Below are 18,506 nucleotides of genomic sequence, written 5' to 3' on the forward strand. Positions count from 1 at the left end.
ACATGTGGTTGTAGTCAGAAACAGATGAAAGTATAGAGGGCCAAATCGATTGTATTTGGTGCAAATGAATTTTAAGTTTCAAAGTTACATATAACTGAAAACTGATTATTATTATTTTCTTTTTGTGGTCAACATAATGGCAGTTAGAGCTCAGTTTGAAAACAATAATGAAATTGGTGTTTTTTCGAAACTCACTAATTCATACTGTCTCGTAGCTATCGGAGGCTCTGAAAATTTTTACAGGTTGGGAGATTCATGCTATTTTCATATAGTTACACTAAGCCTAACAAATAAATAAATTGCAGTCTGAGAAACGTGAGGTATGGTGATACTGATAGATCATGCTCGTGACATCAGAATTACTATTCATTGAATCTTGATAGCACTTTTTAAGAAAAGTGTTGTATTTTTAAAATAATAAAACGAAAATATCAAATCTAAGATTTGTAAAAAAAAATTGATTTCTTAAGTTCCAGTTAAGTGTTAAATGTACTTTAAACTTTTATGTTAAATGAAAGAATTTTATTTAATATTTTTCTGTCACACTCACAGGTTGAGTTGTGAACTAACTTGCTGTTAACATTGCTGCAGACAACGTTTTGAACGAGTTTAAGAAAAGAATCGACGATTTCACGAAATTTTGAAAAATAAAGGGTGAATTTAAATGTTTACTTTTCTCAAGGGTGGGTGAGCGGAAACAACCTTGAGACCAGTGGCTTCGTATTGTCCGTAGGTCATGATGTAAAAGTATTGAAGTTGTACTAGCAGTTATAGCCACAAGTTTCATATTTATAAAATTTTCAGAAAATACTGACAAAAAATATGAAAGAGAAATACAGCTGTAAACATTGTAATTGTATGCAGTATAACAGTTTGACATGAAAAAAATGGTAGAATCTGGCCTGCAAAATGGTATGATGCAAAAGGAAAATTATTATGATATGTATTGAGTCAGTTTATAAAAGTGGTAATTAAATTTGTCCAGAAATTAGAAATTTGTCTCTGTACTGAGAAAAATGCTATAGGTCAGAGAAAGTTATGAAAATGATTTAGTGAAATGTGATATATTAAAAAGAAAGCCAGAGTAGATTCATCAGAGGAAAATCTCACTATTTGGTTGTTATATGGTTGATGGGAAGACTATGAACTTAAATTGTTTAAAAAACCTTTGAAGATGAGCTTTACAAAAGTTTAGTTAAGAAAATCATATTGATAAATGCTGAAGGAAAGTGTTAAACTGTACTGTAAGGTGTTGAATGTGGGAAAGTAGAGGGTTGTTATTAAGAAGTTGACACAAACTGGTCTTTGTTGCTATAGTATAAGTACAGATTTACAGAAATCAGTGTTTGGGCTTTTGAATTTTATGATAAGAGTGTAATTAGTAATTTTATTCTCAATTTTGCTATTTTAAACTTTCAGATATTTTTAGCTCTATCGAAGATGCTGAGGTATTACAGAATAATGTAAATCAGTTAGTAGGTTGAAAAAATATTTGGCAAGTTTATAGTCTTGTGAAGTAATGAATTCAGGGTATTATAATGTGGATCACACATTTAAATTAGATGGGAATACCCTCTATTGTATGGTTGAAGAGAATGATGTGTTAAGTTTCTCAAGCAATTGTGTAATTGTTCTCTTGCTAATAATAAAGCTTATAGAAGTTTAGTAGGTGTGGATATAGATATGTTGGTTTAAAGCAGTGCTTCTCAAACAGTGTTTTGCAGAATCTGTGTAGTTCCTTAACAGAAATCTAGGGATTCTGCAAAATGCAGTAGTTTCACATATTCTAATGCATAAAAATATACAAGTTCCATAAATGCAATCTGATTACATCATATGTTTTGTTAGCATAATGGGTTTCTTAATGACAAAAGTTACTACATTTTTTTAAATTAGTGAATGAGGCTAGGCACAAACAGATGCTTGAGTCAGTTAAACTTTTATTATTCGAGTAAGCAAAGTTCTCATTGTGTGTGCATATGTGTCTAAGAAATTGGCTCAAAAAATATTTAATCCTTTGCATATACATGTGGGAATATAACCACATTAAATATACATATTTTGTATAAATGTTTGATGTTAAAAGAGTTCTGTGGATTCATAAAGATTGAGAACCACTAGTTTTAAAGTCAAAAGATACATCTTCATACAGATAGTGTGGCCTCACTTGGGATTCTTTGTATAGCTTTGGTCAGCTTATCTAAGAAATTGATTTTTGGGGAAGGTTTCAGAGGATGGCTGTCAGGGTTGTATTGTAAGGATTAGTTAAAATTATTTTTCTCTTGATGAAAGAATAGTTAAGAAATTACTTTGTTGAAATTCACTTGAATATCCAGAGGGATTAAAAGGATTAAGAACCTGTGATTTCTTTGAGCTTCATTTTTAAGATAATAAGATGGCAGGACAAAAATTTAGGATTTGGAAAGCTAAACTAGGCTCCAGTGAGACTATTGTTCTAACATGTTCACTAACTTATGGAGTAAGTTACCTTTTTGTTCATAGTGGATATCAGAAATTATGAGGATCAATGATTTTATGGCAGAGTGGGTTCAAACTTTTACTTTTTTCAAGGATAAATGTGTGAATTCAGTCTTGAAGGGTTTAGTGGCTTCTGTTGTTCATATTTAGTGTTAATACAGTATTGTATAAAAATGGTATGAACTTTTACAGATAAATGCTGAACAAATTATGTATATTTGTCTCAAATAAAATATATTATGAAAAAAAAGCTAACTGTGGTGTATTATTGGTTAAGAACAGCTGACAAATGCAAAACATTTTTTAAAGAAAACAGTAATACTTGAGAAAAATTAAATATACAAATGATGCTGAAATCATTTAAGAGAAACTTATTTCTTACAAGTTACTGAGAATCTATTTACAAATGCACCACAAATAATTGTTTGAAGTGACTGAAGTTCACCTGTGATTTATGGTATGTCAATAAAGCATTGAATAAATATAGTTTGGACATTCATTCACATGGATGCTAAATACATTTTATGTATATTTATGTAAAATAAAAACATTATATAAAACTATCTCACATTGTACTGGTTTGTCTGTTAATGGCTAACATTTGGAAAGCTTTTCATTGTTTTTCTTTTCTGTTTGAACAAGGGAAAGTTTTGATCCTGGTCATTCTTTAGGGAGGTTTGGTATTTACCTCAATCATATAGGTATTAATGCCTTAGCAGTAAGTAGAAAAGTTGAGAAATAAGTAGGTAAGTACCAGGGTTTTAAAGGAGATCAAAGATCAGATTTGTATGTTTATTGTAATAGGTCAGCAGAGAGTGGGCAGGTGTCTGAGGATTAGAGAACTGATTTTTGCTATTCCAGTTTTTAAAGGAGTTGATAACAATTTCTTTGGAAATTATAGGCCTTAGATTTCAAGTACTTAGATTTTTAAAAAGCTTTTGTGCTACAAAGAAGATTAGCTAAGAAAGTCACATCAGTAGGACTGGGAAAAGACTAGGGATTGTAAGGTAGAAGAAAGGGAGTGTGTTTTTCTTATAGCAAAGCCACATCAGGCTATCTGCTGAGTCCACCAAAGGGAATCAAACCCCTGAATTTAATGCTGTAAATCCATAGAATTACTTCTGTACCAAGGGTGGACAGAAGGAAAGGAGAGAGCAAATGTTATTAATGGAGTCCAGTCAAAAAGAACCCTTACTAATTTAGTGCTTCAGGAGTTAATTATTGAGTCTGTTGTTTTTTTGTTGTTTTTTTTTATACATTAAAGATATTGATAGAGGGCATAATTAGTAGATTAGAAAAGTTTGCTGCTGATATTAAACTCTTAGCTGTATTGAAAATTGAAGTACAACACAAAAATTTGGTTCAGTTGGTAGATTGGACAAATATGTGGCATCTGACATTAAATCATAATAAGATAATGAATTTGGCTTATTTGGATCACATGCTAAGTATGGATGAAAATGGAGTCAACAGTGAGTTTCAAGAAAATTTTTTGTATAGTGGTGAATATATTATTGAAACTTTCAAAACAGTGCTTTGTTACTAGTAGTAGAGCTAATAGAATATTAGGATGTATTTTCTAAATATATCAATATTTATTGATTATCAGTTCTAGCTAGGCCTCTCTTGGAAAGTTGGAATACTGTATGTAGTTTTTGTTGTCTTAGCTAAGAAAAAGGTGTTAACTTATTGGAAAAGGTTTAGAGAGTCTGCTAGGATGATTACATGGATGGGGAATAGGTTAGGATCCGTTAGGTGATTTTATTGAAATTTAAAAAATGATCTAGGGAAATACTGTATTTCAAAACAATAGGACAAAGATCCTTAAGATTTGGAAAATGTGATAGAATCTAGTTAAAGACAATTTTATTTTTCTAACAAGATGATCAGTGTGTGTGTGTATATATGAGTTGCTGTGACAGCATTAGAGTTCATTACTTTGCAGGAATTTAAAAGAATAATTTAATGAAAGTAAAAGGTGATTTTAAATATTTACTTCTCCTAAGGATGGTTTTGTATGTACAGTATAAGCCAAAATGCATGTTTATTGCCCAAAAATCATGTAATTATCAAGGTATCAAATTAAAAGCTCCTATGATTATTGCATCAGTATTCTTATTAGTAATAACCCTGATTTGGTTATACAATTTCTCATTTATGTTTTTTGTCTTATCAAATGGTAAATGAATAAAATTATTTTGAAACCCCTCATGGTAATCCTTACAGGTTGTCCATCCTCTTGACTTCCATTTTTCATATATTCACTCATACAGACTGCTATCCATTCCTCTTCCTCTACAAAATACCATGACTATTAAATTTCCAAAACACTTCTTATTATTGATATTCTGTAAATCTAAAGTTTCAGCAACTCCTTTTATATCATACATAGACTTCCATTTCAACTTAAGTTGTAGAACCATGAATTCTTCTGATTTGTTCCTGAAATTCTGGCATTTAAATGTATACTGGATCTTACACTATTTATTTTTAAATCTGACAAACCTATCATTAAAACTGCTATTTACATTGTAATGTGGTAATTGTTCTCTTAATCTATATATAAGCATTCTGAAGTTTGTACTTTAACTTAATGTTTAAGGACAGCATAGTCTGTAGAGGTTATTCCTTCTACCAAACTAAAGTAAAATGCCCTCAAATCCAGCTCTTATCATTTAACCCCTAAATTGCAGGAATGTTGTAACAGCAGCAATTGATGATGGCTGTCATTTTAAGGGTTAAATGTTTATCAAGCCTTCCTTTAAATTTGTATCTCAGAATGACTAGTATGGGTATTAATACTTTTATTGATAAGCAGAGAACAACCTTTAAATTTATTGCATTTACCATATTTAAAGGCAACTCATTTCAAAGGTCAGCTACCTTGTTAAAAACATAAAACTATCTGAACTGGAAGGTGACCTTTACCCTCCAGACATTAATGTTTCCCTTCCATGTCATCCCCATTATCAACCATAGATTCACTTTCAGTTCCATTAAACAATCTTAAACAACTCAATCAGGTCTTTTCTAACTTTTATTAAAGGAAAACAATTTCAGTGAACTCATCTTCATGTAACAAGCTTTCCATTTCAGTTGTCATCCTAGTTGCACTTCTTTGAATCCTTCCCCAAGAGTTCAGTGTCCTAAAGGTAAAGATCCCAGAACGAAACACAGTATCCCAAATGACGCCTAACCAGTGACTTTTGTAATGAAATTATAATCTCTTTTAAACTTTTATTCAATATTTTTGTAAGTACAACCTAAAATCCTATTTGCCATACCACTAACATTGGGTACACTGATTTGATAGCTCAGGAGACTGGTGAACCAAAACACCAAAATTTATTTTTTTTTATAAAATGAAAGGTTAATAACATCAAAATTATACTCGTAAATCAAATTATGATATCCTATCAGGTCATCTCTTAAGTAATGTCCAATTTTAAGTTCAGGAAAAGAGAAAGGATTTCAAATGCTTTTAATGTTATGTAATTAATAATGTATGTTCCATTATTATTAACTACTTCCTGCCAACGATTCACAAGCTTCTGAATGTTACTTCTGTAAAATTCTTGGAGTTTGGAGGAAAACAATGTAGAGATGGTAGTTTTGACATCTTCATGTGTTCCAAGCTCTTTTCTACCAAGATAGTTTTGCAAACTTCGGAATAGATGATAATCAGATGGGGCGAGGTCTGGAGAATAAGGAGAATGTGTAAGTTTTTCCCAGCCTAGCTCTTCAGCCTTTGCAGATGTGATCCTTGCTGTATGGGGCCATGCATTATCCTGGTGTAATGCAACACCTTTATGATTGATCAAAGCAAGCCTCTTTTCTTTCAGTGCAACATTCAAGCACTCTTAACTGTTGACAGTAGAAGTCTGATGTAATCGTAACACTGAGTGGCAGTGACTCAAAGTGGATCACACCAAAAATATCCCACCAAATGCTTAACAAGACTTTGCTAGGATGAAGGTCCATTTTGGGCTGTGCTTTAGCCAGTTTACCTGCACTGAGCCATAGTATGCAGCCTATAAAATTTTTATATAATATTTATTTTTCATGTTCAGTCAGTGCAGAAAATGCAAATGTCCACTCTTGCTCTAAGGTTGGCTTCTGTTAAATCATGAGGGACCAATTTTACAAGTTGCAGATGACAGTGAACTGTTTAATAGGCTGAATTAAGCTTCTGTGCTAGTTATTCAACTGTTACAGCACAATCTTCATCAAGAGCAGCCGGCAGCAAGTCATCATTAAATTCAACGGGACGACCTGAATGTGGCACATCACTTAAGCTGTAGTCATCTGATCTGAACTTCTGAAACCATCTTCGGCATTTTCTCTCATTGAGAGCCTCTGCACTTTAAATACCTTGAATGTTTCATGTAGTTTCTGCTGCACTATTGTTTTTTTGTGTTTTTTTTTAACTCGTAAAGCATTATATGCCTAATGCGCTCCTCAGACACATCCATCTTTATAAAGGTTTATTTGATTAATGATCTGAAAAAATGGAGTTAGGTTAGTTTCTTTTATTTGTCAAAACGTTTTCATGCATGTCCAATTACATATTTTAGTCAGTAAAGCCTTCAATGAAGACAAGAATGATGAGGCACTTTCTGTATTAAATTTTTAGACATTACTTATGGGATGACATGATACATGCATTGCCCTGCACTTATTATAATTTAAGTCATCTGTCATTTATCACCCAACTGATCAAATAATCCAAACCCCTTTATAATATAGTATCATCCTCATTACATCCAGCAACACTCAAAACCACATTTGCAGATTTATTCATTTGTCGACCATTTCTTCGTGTCATTGATGTACATTAAAAAGATCAAAGATCCCAACACTGAGCCATGAGGTACCCCAGTTGTGTTATTAATCCAGTTTGACTGAACTCCATTTATAACAACCCTCTGCATTTTTCCACCCAGACAGTTTTTATTTTCAATTACCCAACCAATCCTTCATATCTGTAGAGATAACATGTTTTTATGTGGCATCCTTTCAAACACTGTGAAAATCCAGATGCACCAAATTCACATTTGTACTCCTATCTATTACAAACATTAATCTTTTCAAAGATTAGTGAGGCAAGATTTTTGTGAGTGAAACCATGTTGGTTATCAAGAAAAAAAATTAAAGTTTGATCAGTGCATTGAAGTTTAGAGCTCAAGTTGATTTAACAGTGGTTTTGCTGGGTTTTATTGTAGAAAGGAGGTTATGAGTAAATCAGTGAGATTAAATTGCATACTTAGATCTATATTGTGTAGAGAAAGTTAGGTAGGTGAATTTGAGATTCATTTGTTGTAGTGACAGAATTCTATGGAATGGATGGTGTGTGTTGAAGTAGGTAAAGTTTTGTTTTTTTTTAGCAAATGTGAATAACCATTCAGCAGGGTTTGGTATGTCAGAGAGTGGTTAGGAAATAAATGTTGGTTGAAGGTACTTATAAAGGTGCTAACAATATAATCAATAAAGATTATGTAAGGGTGGTAATTGATACCACAGATAAGACTAATAGGAATAAGTGTAGTTGACCAGAATTAATTGAAATAATCTTTACATTATATGTAAAGCCTTAAGGTAGCACTGACCCTTAAACTGGACATATTTACATGCTGAGAAAACACTGTTAAACACTTCTTGCAATCTTCAAGTTGAGCACGAAACAAAAGTATGATGTTACACTCTGAAAGTACACTTTCAGTCATATACATAATTAATGCTGCAGGGATAAAGGAAGACATAAATGGTTTTAACATCATACTTAGGAATAAGGAAAACTTAAAAATTAATACAAATGCTGTGTGTGAACATTCTCAGCTTGAATTTAAAACATTAAAAATTTTCTGCAGTGTTAATGAGCTGTGAACAGTTAATATTAATTAATGCCTTCATTAATGGTAATTAGACTCAAAACAAGAAATTGGTAAAGGTTTTTGAATTTTAACAATTCAAGCTATGGAAGATTGTAATATTAACAAGTGTACTAAATTTCATGCTGTTATTGACTATTAAAGGTAAAGTTATCATTGCTAATAATTGGTGACCCCAGTGATAAGTCAATATGTATATTCTGGTTGTGATTAAAAGCAACAAAAATTACTAATGTCAGACCTGTGTCAAAATGGTTTACAAATGAAATAACAGGAAAAGCAATGAAAAGCATTCTAAATTTCAAAAATTCAGAAAGACTGCTAAAACAGAAGATTCAGGATAAAAATTACTTTGAGTAACGTGCAGTAACAGATGTAAAAAGACTAAAATACTTAAACACTTGTTATTCTTAACCTTGTTGTTGTTGTTATAGTGTTTTTGAAGGAGAATTATCAGAAGTTGTCCCAGTAATCCATACTTCTCTTGCTGGATGCCGAATAATAGGGAGATTGTGTGTTGGTGAGTATTTCCTGTCAACTATTAAAACACTGAATATTTTCATATCAACTTTATTTTATTGAGAAATTGCTTTGTTTTTTTCATTGAAGATGACTATATTGTTGCTTTGAATTCATGATACATGACATAGAGCATGTCTGGTAAGTTATTAAAAATTAACTTTAAATGTAGATGTTTCTTTAAAGTAGTTTTTACAGACTTTGATTAACATGCTTCTAGTTTAAAATCATGTAAAATTAGTTAAAATGGAATCTGAAGAAAAACATCTGAAATGAGATGCAACTTAGTTTGCTCTTTTTAAGCCCAGTAACTGATATTTCACCAATTTTTATTGGGTGCTGATGTTATGTATAACTTTAAAAAAAAATTCTAGCTTTACTTGTAAAAGTGGTTAAAATGTGGTGTTACAAAATTATTTAGCCAAAACCAAAAGACTGTGTGTGTGTGTGTGTTTTATAATTATAAAAAAGTTTGAAATTAAAATATTATTCATATTAATAAATTCTGGATGTACATCTGTATGTTTTTAGTAATATATCAGTTTTTTTAAACATTTTATTTTAGCCTAGTTGGCATGATTTAATTACTACACTATTTAGTGGGCACAAAGCTACTGCATTTATATCATTCCTGTTTTCAATAGTTAAATATTTGTTATGATTTGCATTTTAATTAGCAAACAGACATGGACTACTCATCCCTAATTCAGCCACAGATCAGGAACTACAACATATTAGAAACTCGCTGCCTGACACTGTAAAGATACAGAGAGTCGAAGAAAGGCTTTCAGCTTTAGGAAATGTTATTGCTTGCAATGATTATGTAGCCCTTACTCATCCTGATCTAGATAGGGTAAGTGTGCTGAACAGAGCTCCTAGAACTTGCTTATTTAGGTAAACAATGTGGTTTAACTACATTATAGGATAAAGAAGGATCATCTTTGTGTGCAACAAAACATAGTAGTGCAGATAGTGTGAATTGTGTCTTTATTTTTTTTATTCACTGCTGTATATAGATAAACAACCTTTCTACTACCAGGTTTATTTTTAGATAACTATAACAAACAAAAAGACACACTTTAATATCTCATTACTTATTTGAAACATGAAACTAGTAAAGTTTTGGAATATCCAAGGGGAATACCCTTTCTCTACAGAGATGAAACTTGTGAATTTGCACAGCAGTGAAACAGGTAAAGGTACATATGCTGTTGTTTATGACAAAGGTATGAAGGAACTGGGAGTTCATTTCTGAATTAGCAGTAAATGTTTGTAATTTGTTTGCATTAGCCTGTTGGAGATGGAGTAGTATCCAATGGTTTGTTTATTTTTGAATTTCGTGCAAAGCTATACAAGGGCTATTTGCACTAGCCTTCCCTACTTTAGCAGTGTAAAACTAGAGGGAAGGCAGCTAGTCATCACCACCTACTGCCAACTCTTGAGCTATTCTTTTACCAACGAATAGTGGGATTGACCTTCACATTATAATGCCCCCACAACTGAAAGGGCAAGCATGTTTGGTGCGACCCTGATTCGAACCCACGACTCTCAGATTATGAGTCGAACACCTTAACACAGCTGGCCATGTTAGGCCTAGTATCCAATGGGCATAGCTTGATTAGAGGATGACACACATTCCAACAAAATGTATGATGACTCTGAGCTTTCTTAATGTATATTCACAACAATTTATAATATTTCATTAAAGATAAGTGTTTTGTTCACAAATAATGAGATTATTTTAATTAAAGATTTATTATTTTTGTAATGTAGTTGTTTACACTCAGACTCTGAATATTTTAGGTATTATCATAAACATATAGTGCAGTGAAATGTTTAAAATAAAAAAATTGAAAACATGCACACACCTTTTAATTTGTCGAATAATCTTTTGTCTCTTTTTGGTTATATTCTTAATCGTAAGTTTTTACTTTTTGAGATACAGTTTATTTTTGATGTTTTATTTTATTTTCCTATTCTTTAACATTATTATTTATCATAACATATATTATCGGGTTTTCTTGGGGCTTTCTTGGCAGTGACACTTTAACTATCATCAGAACGTTGGGTCATTTACTTACTACCTTGAGCTTGATAAATCAATGCAGTTTAGCTTGTATTTTTAAACAAATTGTTAAATCTTTCTAATACACATTTTAAAACATAACACATGATTAACTAAACTATAAAACTGAAACCTAAATAAAATGTAATTGTCTGTTTAACTAACATCTTCATAAGTGAGAAGTAATGCTAAACTTCTAGTAAGGACAAAAGCATAAACAATGCTAATACCATTTGGCAAGTTCTCCATGAAGTCTTCATGCTAATGATTAAACTAACAGTTAGGAGACAGTATATTTCAGATTGTGTTCTTTCTATTGATTACAAACATCTAGGTGAACTAAATATAAATGGCTAAAAATTACAACTCTATGTGTAGAAAGGGAGCATAACATCAGTCGAGAGAAATTGGTTTCTCTTTTCTCTCAACACCACCAGAAATGCTTGAAAGAAAAATGTGTAAAAGATAATTTAACTAGAGTTTTTCTGTTTGTAAAGAAGGTTTAGTAGAGTGCAGTCGTTTTCAAGTTACACAATTTAATAAAAGTTAAAAATTTGTGAAGTTTTGCATTAAACTGGAAAATATTTTTTAAGGTATCTTCTAAAATAAAGGAACTAAAACTTTGAACTAGAATGTAGATTTTAATGTCAGTTTGATTTATGTACATTTATATTAAAATATTAATAAATTTTGAATGTAACAAAGTACAATCTTGTGGCAAGCTCAGTACAGGAGCACCTGTAATCATAGGGTTAAACAGTGCCTATAATAAGTGGAGTTAAATTTAGATTCATTTCTTTGTGGTGTAAATAATGTTTTTCAACTTCCAAATTGTTTAGGTGATTAGCTTGTATACATTTTGTATACTTAAAAACAATTTCAATAATAAATAGTTATATGCAACAAAACAGATTTTCATATCACGAAGCATAAATAATAAACTGCTAGATGAAGAATTAATTGTTGTAATTCATGTTTGAATATTAATCAGTTTGTTTTCCCATGGACCTGAATGGTGTTCATTATTTTTGTTTCACTTTTTTTTTTCTTTTACTACTTAGGAATTTAGTTATGTACAGATCTTAATATGTGAGTGACAAATACGCATAGTTGGTAATTTATTAGTGTTTTCTCTGTATAAAAAACAAGAAATGGAAATAGATGTAAAAATCTGTATACTTTTAAATAATTAACATAGTAGTCTGAAGTGATTTGTGATATTGTGTTCAGAATTATGAAAAAAGCTATAACTACACACCAATAAACTTATTTTTAATTTTAAATATAAAAAAAGGAACTTGGTTCTTCTCATTTTTAGGAAACTGAAGAAATCTTAGAAGATGTCCTGCGAGTAGAAGTTTTTCGTCAGACTGTTGCAGATAATGTCTTGGTTGGAAGTTACTGTGCTCTTAGTAACCAAGGTGGTTTAGTAAGTAAAAGCTTTTACACAAATTATTGTAGATATTGTCCTGGTTGAGATTATTGTGCTCTTAGTAAGAAATGTTTTCAACTTAATTTTAAATTAAATAAAAATAATTGAATCATAACATCTATTGTTTTGCATTTTATAAGACATACTGTTGTAATAAAGTATACTGGGTTGACTTTTAATAACATTACATTTTGTAATAATTACCAGATGTATTAATAGTAATTGTTCAGTTACCAAATCTAGAAGACTACATAGTTTTACTTGAGTAAGGAATTTGTTTCTTTTGGAAATATTACCAGTATTAATTTCTTGAGATTTCTCTACAAAACTGGTTGTAAAGTTTTTCATTTCCAACCCATTATAATAAATGCTTCTACACAATTACTTACCTCTACTCATATTTACAGCTATTGTAGATTTGACTGGTGTCTAGTGCAGTGTTTTGTCACTAAGCTTGAACTTCTACCTAATTTCATATATAATATACATATTACCTGGTTCAGCTACATTTAAGCATGCAAATTAAGATATGACAACCCTCTACCAACAGGAACGTGATGCACCCTTTTGTTGTAGCTGACTCCTTTTCAGTTTGAACCATCTTAACTTCTTAAATTGCTATGACTGTATTAACACCTAGTGCTAAAGTTTTCCTTTTTGACAGTCTGCAGTTACTTTGAATTTTACTTTCCAAAGTATTGTCTTATGAATCCACATATGAGTTCAATTTAATTTTGATTGTGAATTCTCTTGCTTATGCAGTTTTTGTAGTAAATTTTTAAGAATTTACAATTTATTATCATTACGCTAATGACTATTAACAGTATTGTCGATTACCAACCCGTGACAGTGGCTGAAGGGGTTGCAAAGAAGATATTGGTAATAGTTCAGTGGGAGATGGCTTTTTTCATGTGAGCAAAGTGTCTCTTTATTAACACAAAACTGTGCCATTACCTGAAGATTTACATCAATATGACGTGGTTTTGGATTGCTTTTTCCCTCTCCCTTCATTTGTTATGCAGACATGTTCTTAGCCTATTGAATCATCTAGGCCTTTATCTTCCTTTTTTAATTTAATTTCATAGGTATGTTCTGTTTTGTCTTTGCCATCAGTGTCATGTGACCCCTCCCTTTCATTATTAGTACCTAGGTTGTTTTTTATCTCCCCCTTCACATGATATTGGGGTCCATGCAGTCAGGTTTACAGAGCATGTACTTGTAGGGGTTGGTATGCTGCACCCACACTTACTATAGAAGTTCATGTACATGCTTATCATTATATTACAAATCTATTTTTGGATCCCCAACATTTGGATTCTCTTCTTCACTTATGGGGATCTGATGCTTCAGTGCATTTTTTCCCAGGCACAGTTAGCCTGACTATATCCCTTAACACTCCTACGAAAAAAATATTTACATCCACTAAAGTGATTTTGGGGCCTATCAGGCCCCATATATTTTTCCAATAGAAACACAGTGATTTAGCAACATTCATTACAAACAACTTTAGAATGGCTCTGACAAACATTTTTTTTACAATTTGAGCAAACAATTTTCGACTGTCTATCTTTTGATCTGCCACACAAATGGCATTGTCCTCTTTTTGCCCTCTTTGCAGGCGGTTCACATGAGGTTGTTTTGTCATTATCTTTGCAGTACATTTCTTTTATTTCAAGCACCAATTGCCGTATAAATTCTCTTCTGGCTCTTGATTTATGTTGACGAAGAAATTCTGGATGTTTTGTCGAGTATAGAACAAAAGCATTGTACGCAGCAAGATGTAGAATGTTATAGAATATGCAGACTGACCAGCGCTTTGATCGCCTCTTTGTTGTATAATATCTCACCAGTTGATCGAGAGTGTCGACACCTGCCTTCGTTGCATTGTAAAGACTGACGATTTCGGGCTTTCCATTCTCTTCTACTTCACCAGACTGATGCTGAGAACTCAGTAGTAGCACATATTTTCCTGGTTTGTCTGAGTTTCTGAGAAGAGTGATGTCGTCATGGTAGAAAAACTTTGGTGATAACTCTCTAGATTTTGCATTTATTTCAGGAGGCAGGAAGGTTCTTGATTTCCGTACGGTTCCAACAAGTCCTGTTCTTTTTGTTCGTAGGTACTTGGCAAGTGTCATTGTTGTGAAGAAATTATCTGTCGTTATTGTCCTTCCTTTTCCAAGAAATGGCTGACTCAGTTCTCTGACTATTCTTTCTCCTTGATTTGTTTCTGTCGTATTTCCAACCTTTCCAGTATAAATTTGAGCGTTGAGGAGGTAACTTGTCTTTGCATCTGTTAGGCACCAAATCTTTATTCCGTATTTGCCTGGCTTTGTCAGAATGTATGTTCTGAAGCCAACTCTTCCTTTGAAGTTACATAGTTGTTCATCCACTGTCAGGTATTCGCTTGGGTTGTAACTGTTTTTGCAATTTTCAATGAAAAAATTCCAGACTCCAGAGATGGCGGCATCTTTGATTTCTCTATTTCTTTGAGAGTGGATGTCAAATCTGATTTTTGAGCACATTGTTTTGAATTTGTCTTGTGTAATCAGTTTTTAAAAAATGGCAAACCGAATTCGGTTGAAAACATTTTGTCTATCGATGCATTTTTGGATTTGCTTATTCCAAGGAAAAGATTAGCTGCGATCCATTTCCAGAGGTCTTCTTCAAAAATTGGTTCTTTCATGACGGTGTTTGTTGAGTGAATGATCTGTTCCATCATATTATCAGAAATGAAAATTTTGAATGTTTCGAATGGTGTAGAGACTCTTGGAGCAGCTTGCCTTGTAATGCCTGGGTTCCCATTGAATATATTGAGAGCTGCGGTTCTCCTGTTGATCCTTGAAGGTGTTGTTGAATAACTAAAATTCTTATCTTTGGACAAAAGTTCGTTCACTGGCATCGTAGTAAGATCTTCTTGATTACTTTCTTCACTTTCAGAAGGGTACGGCAGGATTTGTTCATCATTTTCGGCTTCAGAAGGATCATCATCACAACTTTCAGAGTAGTCTTCGACATTATCATGTTCACTTTCATCGTCGGATGGTTTTCTCAGTAAATGTACAGCTTCATCAAGAGATATCATTTTTGACACGGTTTGAAGATTTCAGCTCCTATATATATAGGATTTGTGGATTCTTCTAGAATATTCTAGAAGCTTCAAGAATATTCTAGATTATTCTAAATACTTCTGTAAAGTTTCTAGAATGTTCTAGAACAGGCGTGGGCAAACTAGGCAATAACCAGGACCATCTAAAATTATTGTTGGAGTAGAGTTATTATCCTAAATATCCATCTTTTGAAAAGAAGTTGTAAAATTAATATATTTTTACTATAATTTGCTTTTTTCAGTTGCCCAGGCCTGTTCTAGAATTATTCAGGAAATAATTTTTATAAGAAACATTTTTATGTTTCTTGATCTGGGGCCTAATAGGCCCCAAAATACCCTTAGTGGATGTTTTAAAATTTTTTTAAATATTATTTCGCAAATGTCTGAAAAGTCAAAATATTATTGCTCCTTAAAATATAAAGGGATAGGGTCAGTTAATGGCAATTTGATTTAAATACAAAATTATTAGCCTAATATTAATAACCTTTCAAGTTGCTCTGGGGCCTATTAGGCCCCAATTTTTGTAGGAGTGTTAAAACACTTCATCATTTGTTCTCTATACATGTGTTAATTGAAGTTTCCCATCACTTTCACAAGGGGTTTTTAGCAGAATCCCACACTTTTAAAGTTCTTGTTTCCTGTCCTCATTCTTCCTCTTCTGTACAAGTTCCTCCTTCTCAAACCACATTTATACATGGTATCACTGTTTACCAATGTCTTGCTAAGCATTAGCAGTACCAGTTACTACACTATGGCTTACAAGTTGGTGCAGGCTAGATTAGCTTGTTTGTCAAGGGTGTAGGAGAACCTTATTACTGATCTTTGGATATTTTTAGTTTTGTCAGAAGGACTTTTCTTCTTTTCTTCTCACCTCCTTCCTCATACCCTATACTATTTTTTTCTTTCCCGCCTCAAGATCTTATCTCTTGACAGCAACTTTTCATTAAGTGTGCCAGCAAACAGGTATCTCCTGTTCTTCCAGGATTTTATACCTAACTTTTGTCTTCCAAATAAGATTGGAGATTGGCATCCTGTTATAAATTCTTCCCATTTGAATCACTTTCTTGATAAACCTCAATTCACTATGGAATCCTACCTGTCTCTGAGATGGGCTTTTCTTCCAGGGTTTTAATGTGATTAGACATGTCCAATGCTTATCTACATATCTTTGTTACTCAGTCTTCACATTGTTATCTACATTTTCATGCTGTTATTGATACAATGCAATTTCTATCTAATGATTTATTTATTTGCTTGATTCCTACATTTTTGTGGGCTCAGTTTTCATCATTATATTAATGACTGGCTTCTTCTGCATAGTCTTCCATCCACCAACTTATTTTCAGGGAAGCTGCTCAGGTGGGTTAGATTATCAAGGTGGAGAAGTCTGTTGTTTTGTTCATCTGGAGGTATTTTTCATCTTGCACCTCAGTTGAACTCAGCCTTCTTTTCTTTGTCTGTGAGCGATGGAGCTTAGTTTAGAGTAAAGTGGTGGTCTTATGCCAGATGCTGTAGATCTGGACTGAACCTTTCCATTTATGCTGCAGTTCACACTCTGGCTGGGAACCTCCTCTCCTACAGCCACCTCAATGTTAGTTTCTGGGCAACTGGTTCTTATTGGAGCTTGATTAACCAACATACTCTTAGCATGTGAATGGGCTGGGAACTTTCTCCAGTAACAAAATGGATGTTACATTACCAGTACTGACTGCTTTTGAACTGGAATTGACCTTGCTCATTGCATTTCCATCTTTTTGATGTTGTCCAAATGTACATTCCTGGGGTGTTCATTGTTTGTGGTTCTGTTGAATTTGCAATCACTTTGGCTTATGTTTTCAGAATGGAGGTTTCTCTTCCGTTTTGGTTCCTAAGTCTGAAGTGAATGATTGAGGACCCTTCTCCTACGAGGATCTGGTTTAGTTCCTCTAAATGCCTCTTGTTTGAACTGGAGTTGGCATCCTAGTTATGGACCAATGCACACTAGGCATTCTAATCACATTCATTTTCCTTTTGCATTTTGGTTGGATAGCTTGTTCTGCCCTTTGGCTGCATCACAAAATCAATTGGCTCCTCTTGGGCAAAGAGAATACCTGTTTAAAATGTGGTCTGGTTTCTAACAAGTGTTTTCTGTACATAGTAGTGGCACAATCCATTAATATTCTTCAGGCACTTTTGAAAGGTGTTCATCTAGGTAATATTACACCAGTCCTGCTAGCTGTGACTGTGAGAAGAGGTAATAGTTTTGGGAGCTAATATTTTTGTATGCTGAAAATGTATATACAGTTGATACCTCTTCTGGTGGTGTTTTTAATGCCTGATCTCAAAGTGAAGACTGGGTTCAAACTGTATAGAGGGAGTCAGTTGCAATAGGAAGATGGGTCACAGCCCTACTGGTGTAGGGCTTTTGCATGATTAAATGCAGCTGAATCCCATGGTATATACCTGGAATTAGGTGGGAGTTTAAGACTAGTGGTGAGTGAAAACTGTGCACTAAAGGGCAGTCAAATCAAGAACAGCTGTAACTGCAAATGGAAGTAAGTATCTATTAGAAATATATTATCAGTGTAGAAAAAATACTAACTTTCAACTAAAGGATGAAGTAAATCTCCTAGAAGATCTATTTGCAACAGACTCGTATTTGGAAAGTTTGTATATACTTAACTTCTGCAGTAATAAAATTATCATAATCAATATTAAGCATGCTTGAACTAAAGAAATTGTTCTTCACTTTTAATTTTTCTTAAAAGCCTTAATAAGATACTGACTTTTTATAATGCTGGAACAAAAATGAAAGCCGTCTCTTTCAATCTACACAATAAAGGTACATCCTCGAACTTCATTGGAAGATCAGGATGAACTGTCTTCTCTCCTCCAAGTCCCCCTAGTGGTAAGTTGAATACAAGATTAGTATAAAGTTGCAAGTGATGGTTGTTAACGTTAAGGATGTTAATTACATTATTCAATGGGAATGCATAAAATGTTAATATTTTGTGCCATGTAATTTGAAAAATTAGTGCC

At 32.8% G+C, this 18,506-nt stretch overlaps 1 protein-coding gene across 2 annotated transcripts in view; it reads left to right on the top strand.

Moving 5' to 3' along the window:
• The window catches only part of eIF6 (eukaryotic translation initiation factor 6), a 24,333-nt gene continuing 5,827 nt past the window's right edge, over window positions 1-18,506 (top strand). The window contains exons 1-5 of one of the 2 annotated variants that reach the window (XR_013021745.1): window positions 1-243; window positions 8,801-8,886; window positions 9,563-9,738; window positions 12,269-12,379; window positions 18,310-18,375. Coding sequence is in view for 1 of the 2 variants with exons in the window: in XM_076482710.1 (XP_076338825.1) it covers window positions 137-243; window positions 8,801-8,886; window positions 9,563-9,738; window positions 12,269-12,379; window positions 18,310-18,375 (546 nt within the window). In the remaining variant the exon portion in view is untranslated. The remainder of the gene's footprint in view (window positions 244-8,800; window positions 8,887-9,562; window positions 9,739-12,268; window positions 12,380-18,309; window positions 18,376-18,506) is intronic. The other variant, XM_076482710.1, reaches the window with a different exon arrangement.

The sequence above is a fragment of the Tachypleus tridentatus genome, chromosome 13 (genome assembly GCF_004210375.1).
Source record: "Tachypleus tridentatus isolate NWPU-2018 chromosome 13, ASM421037v1, whole genome shotgun sequence".
Classification (NCBI taxonomy): domain Eukaryota; kingdom Metazoa; phylum Arthropoda; class Merostomata; order Xiphosura; family Limulidae; genus Tachypleus; species Tachypleus tridentatus.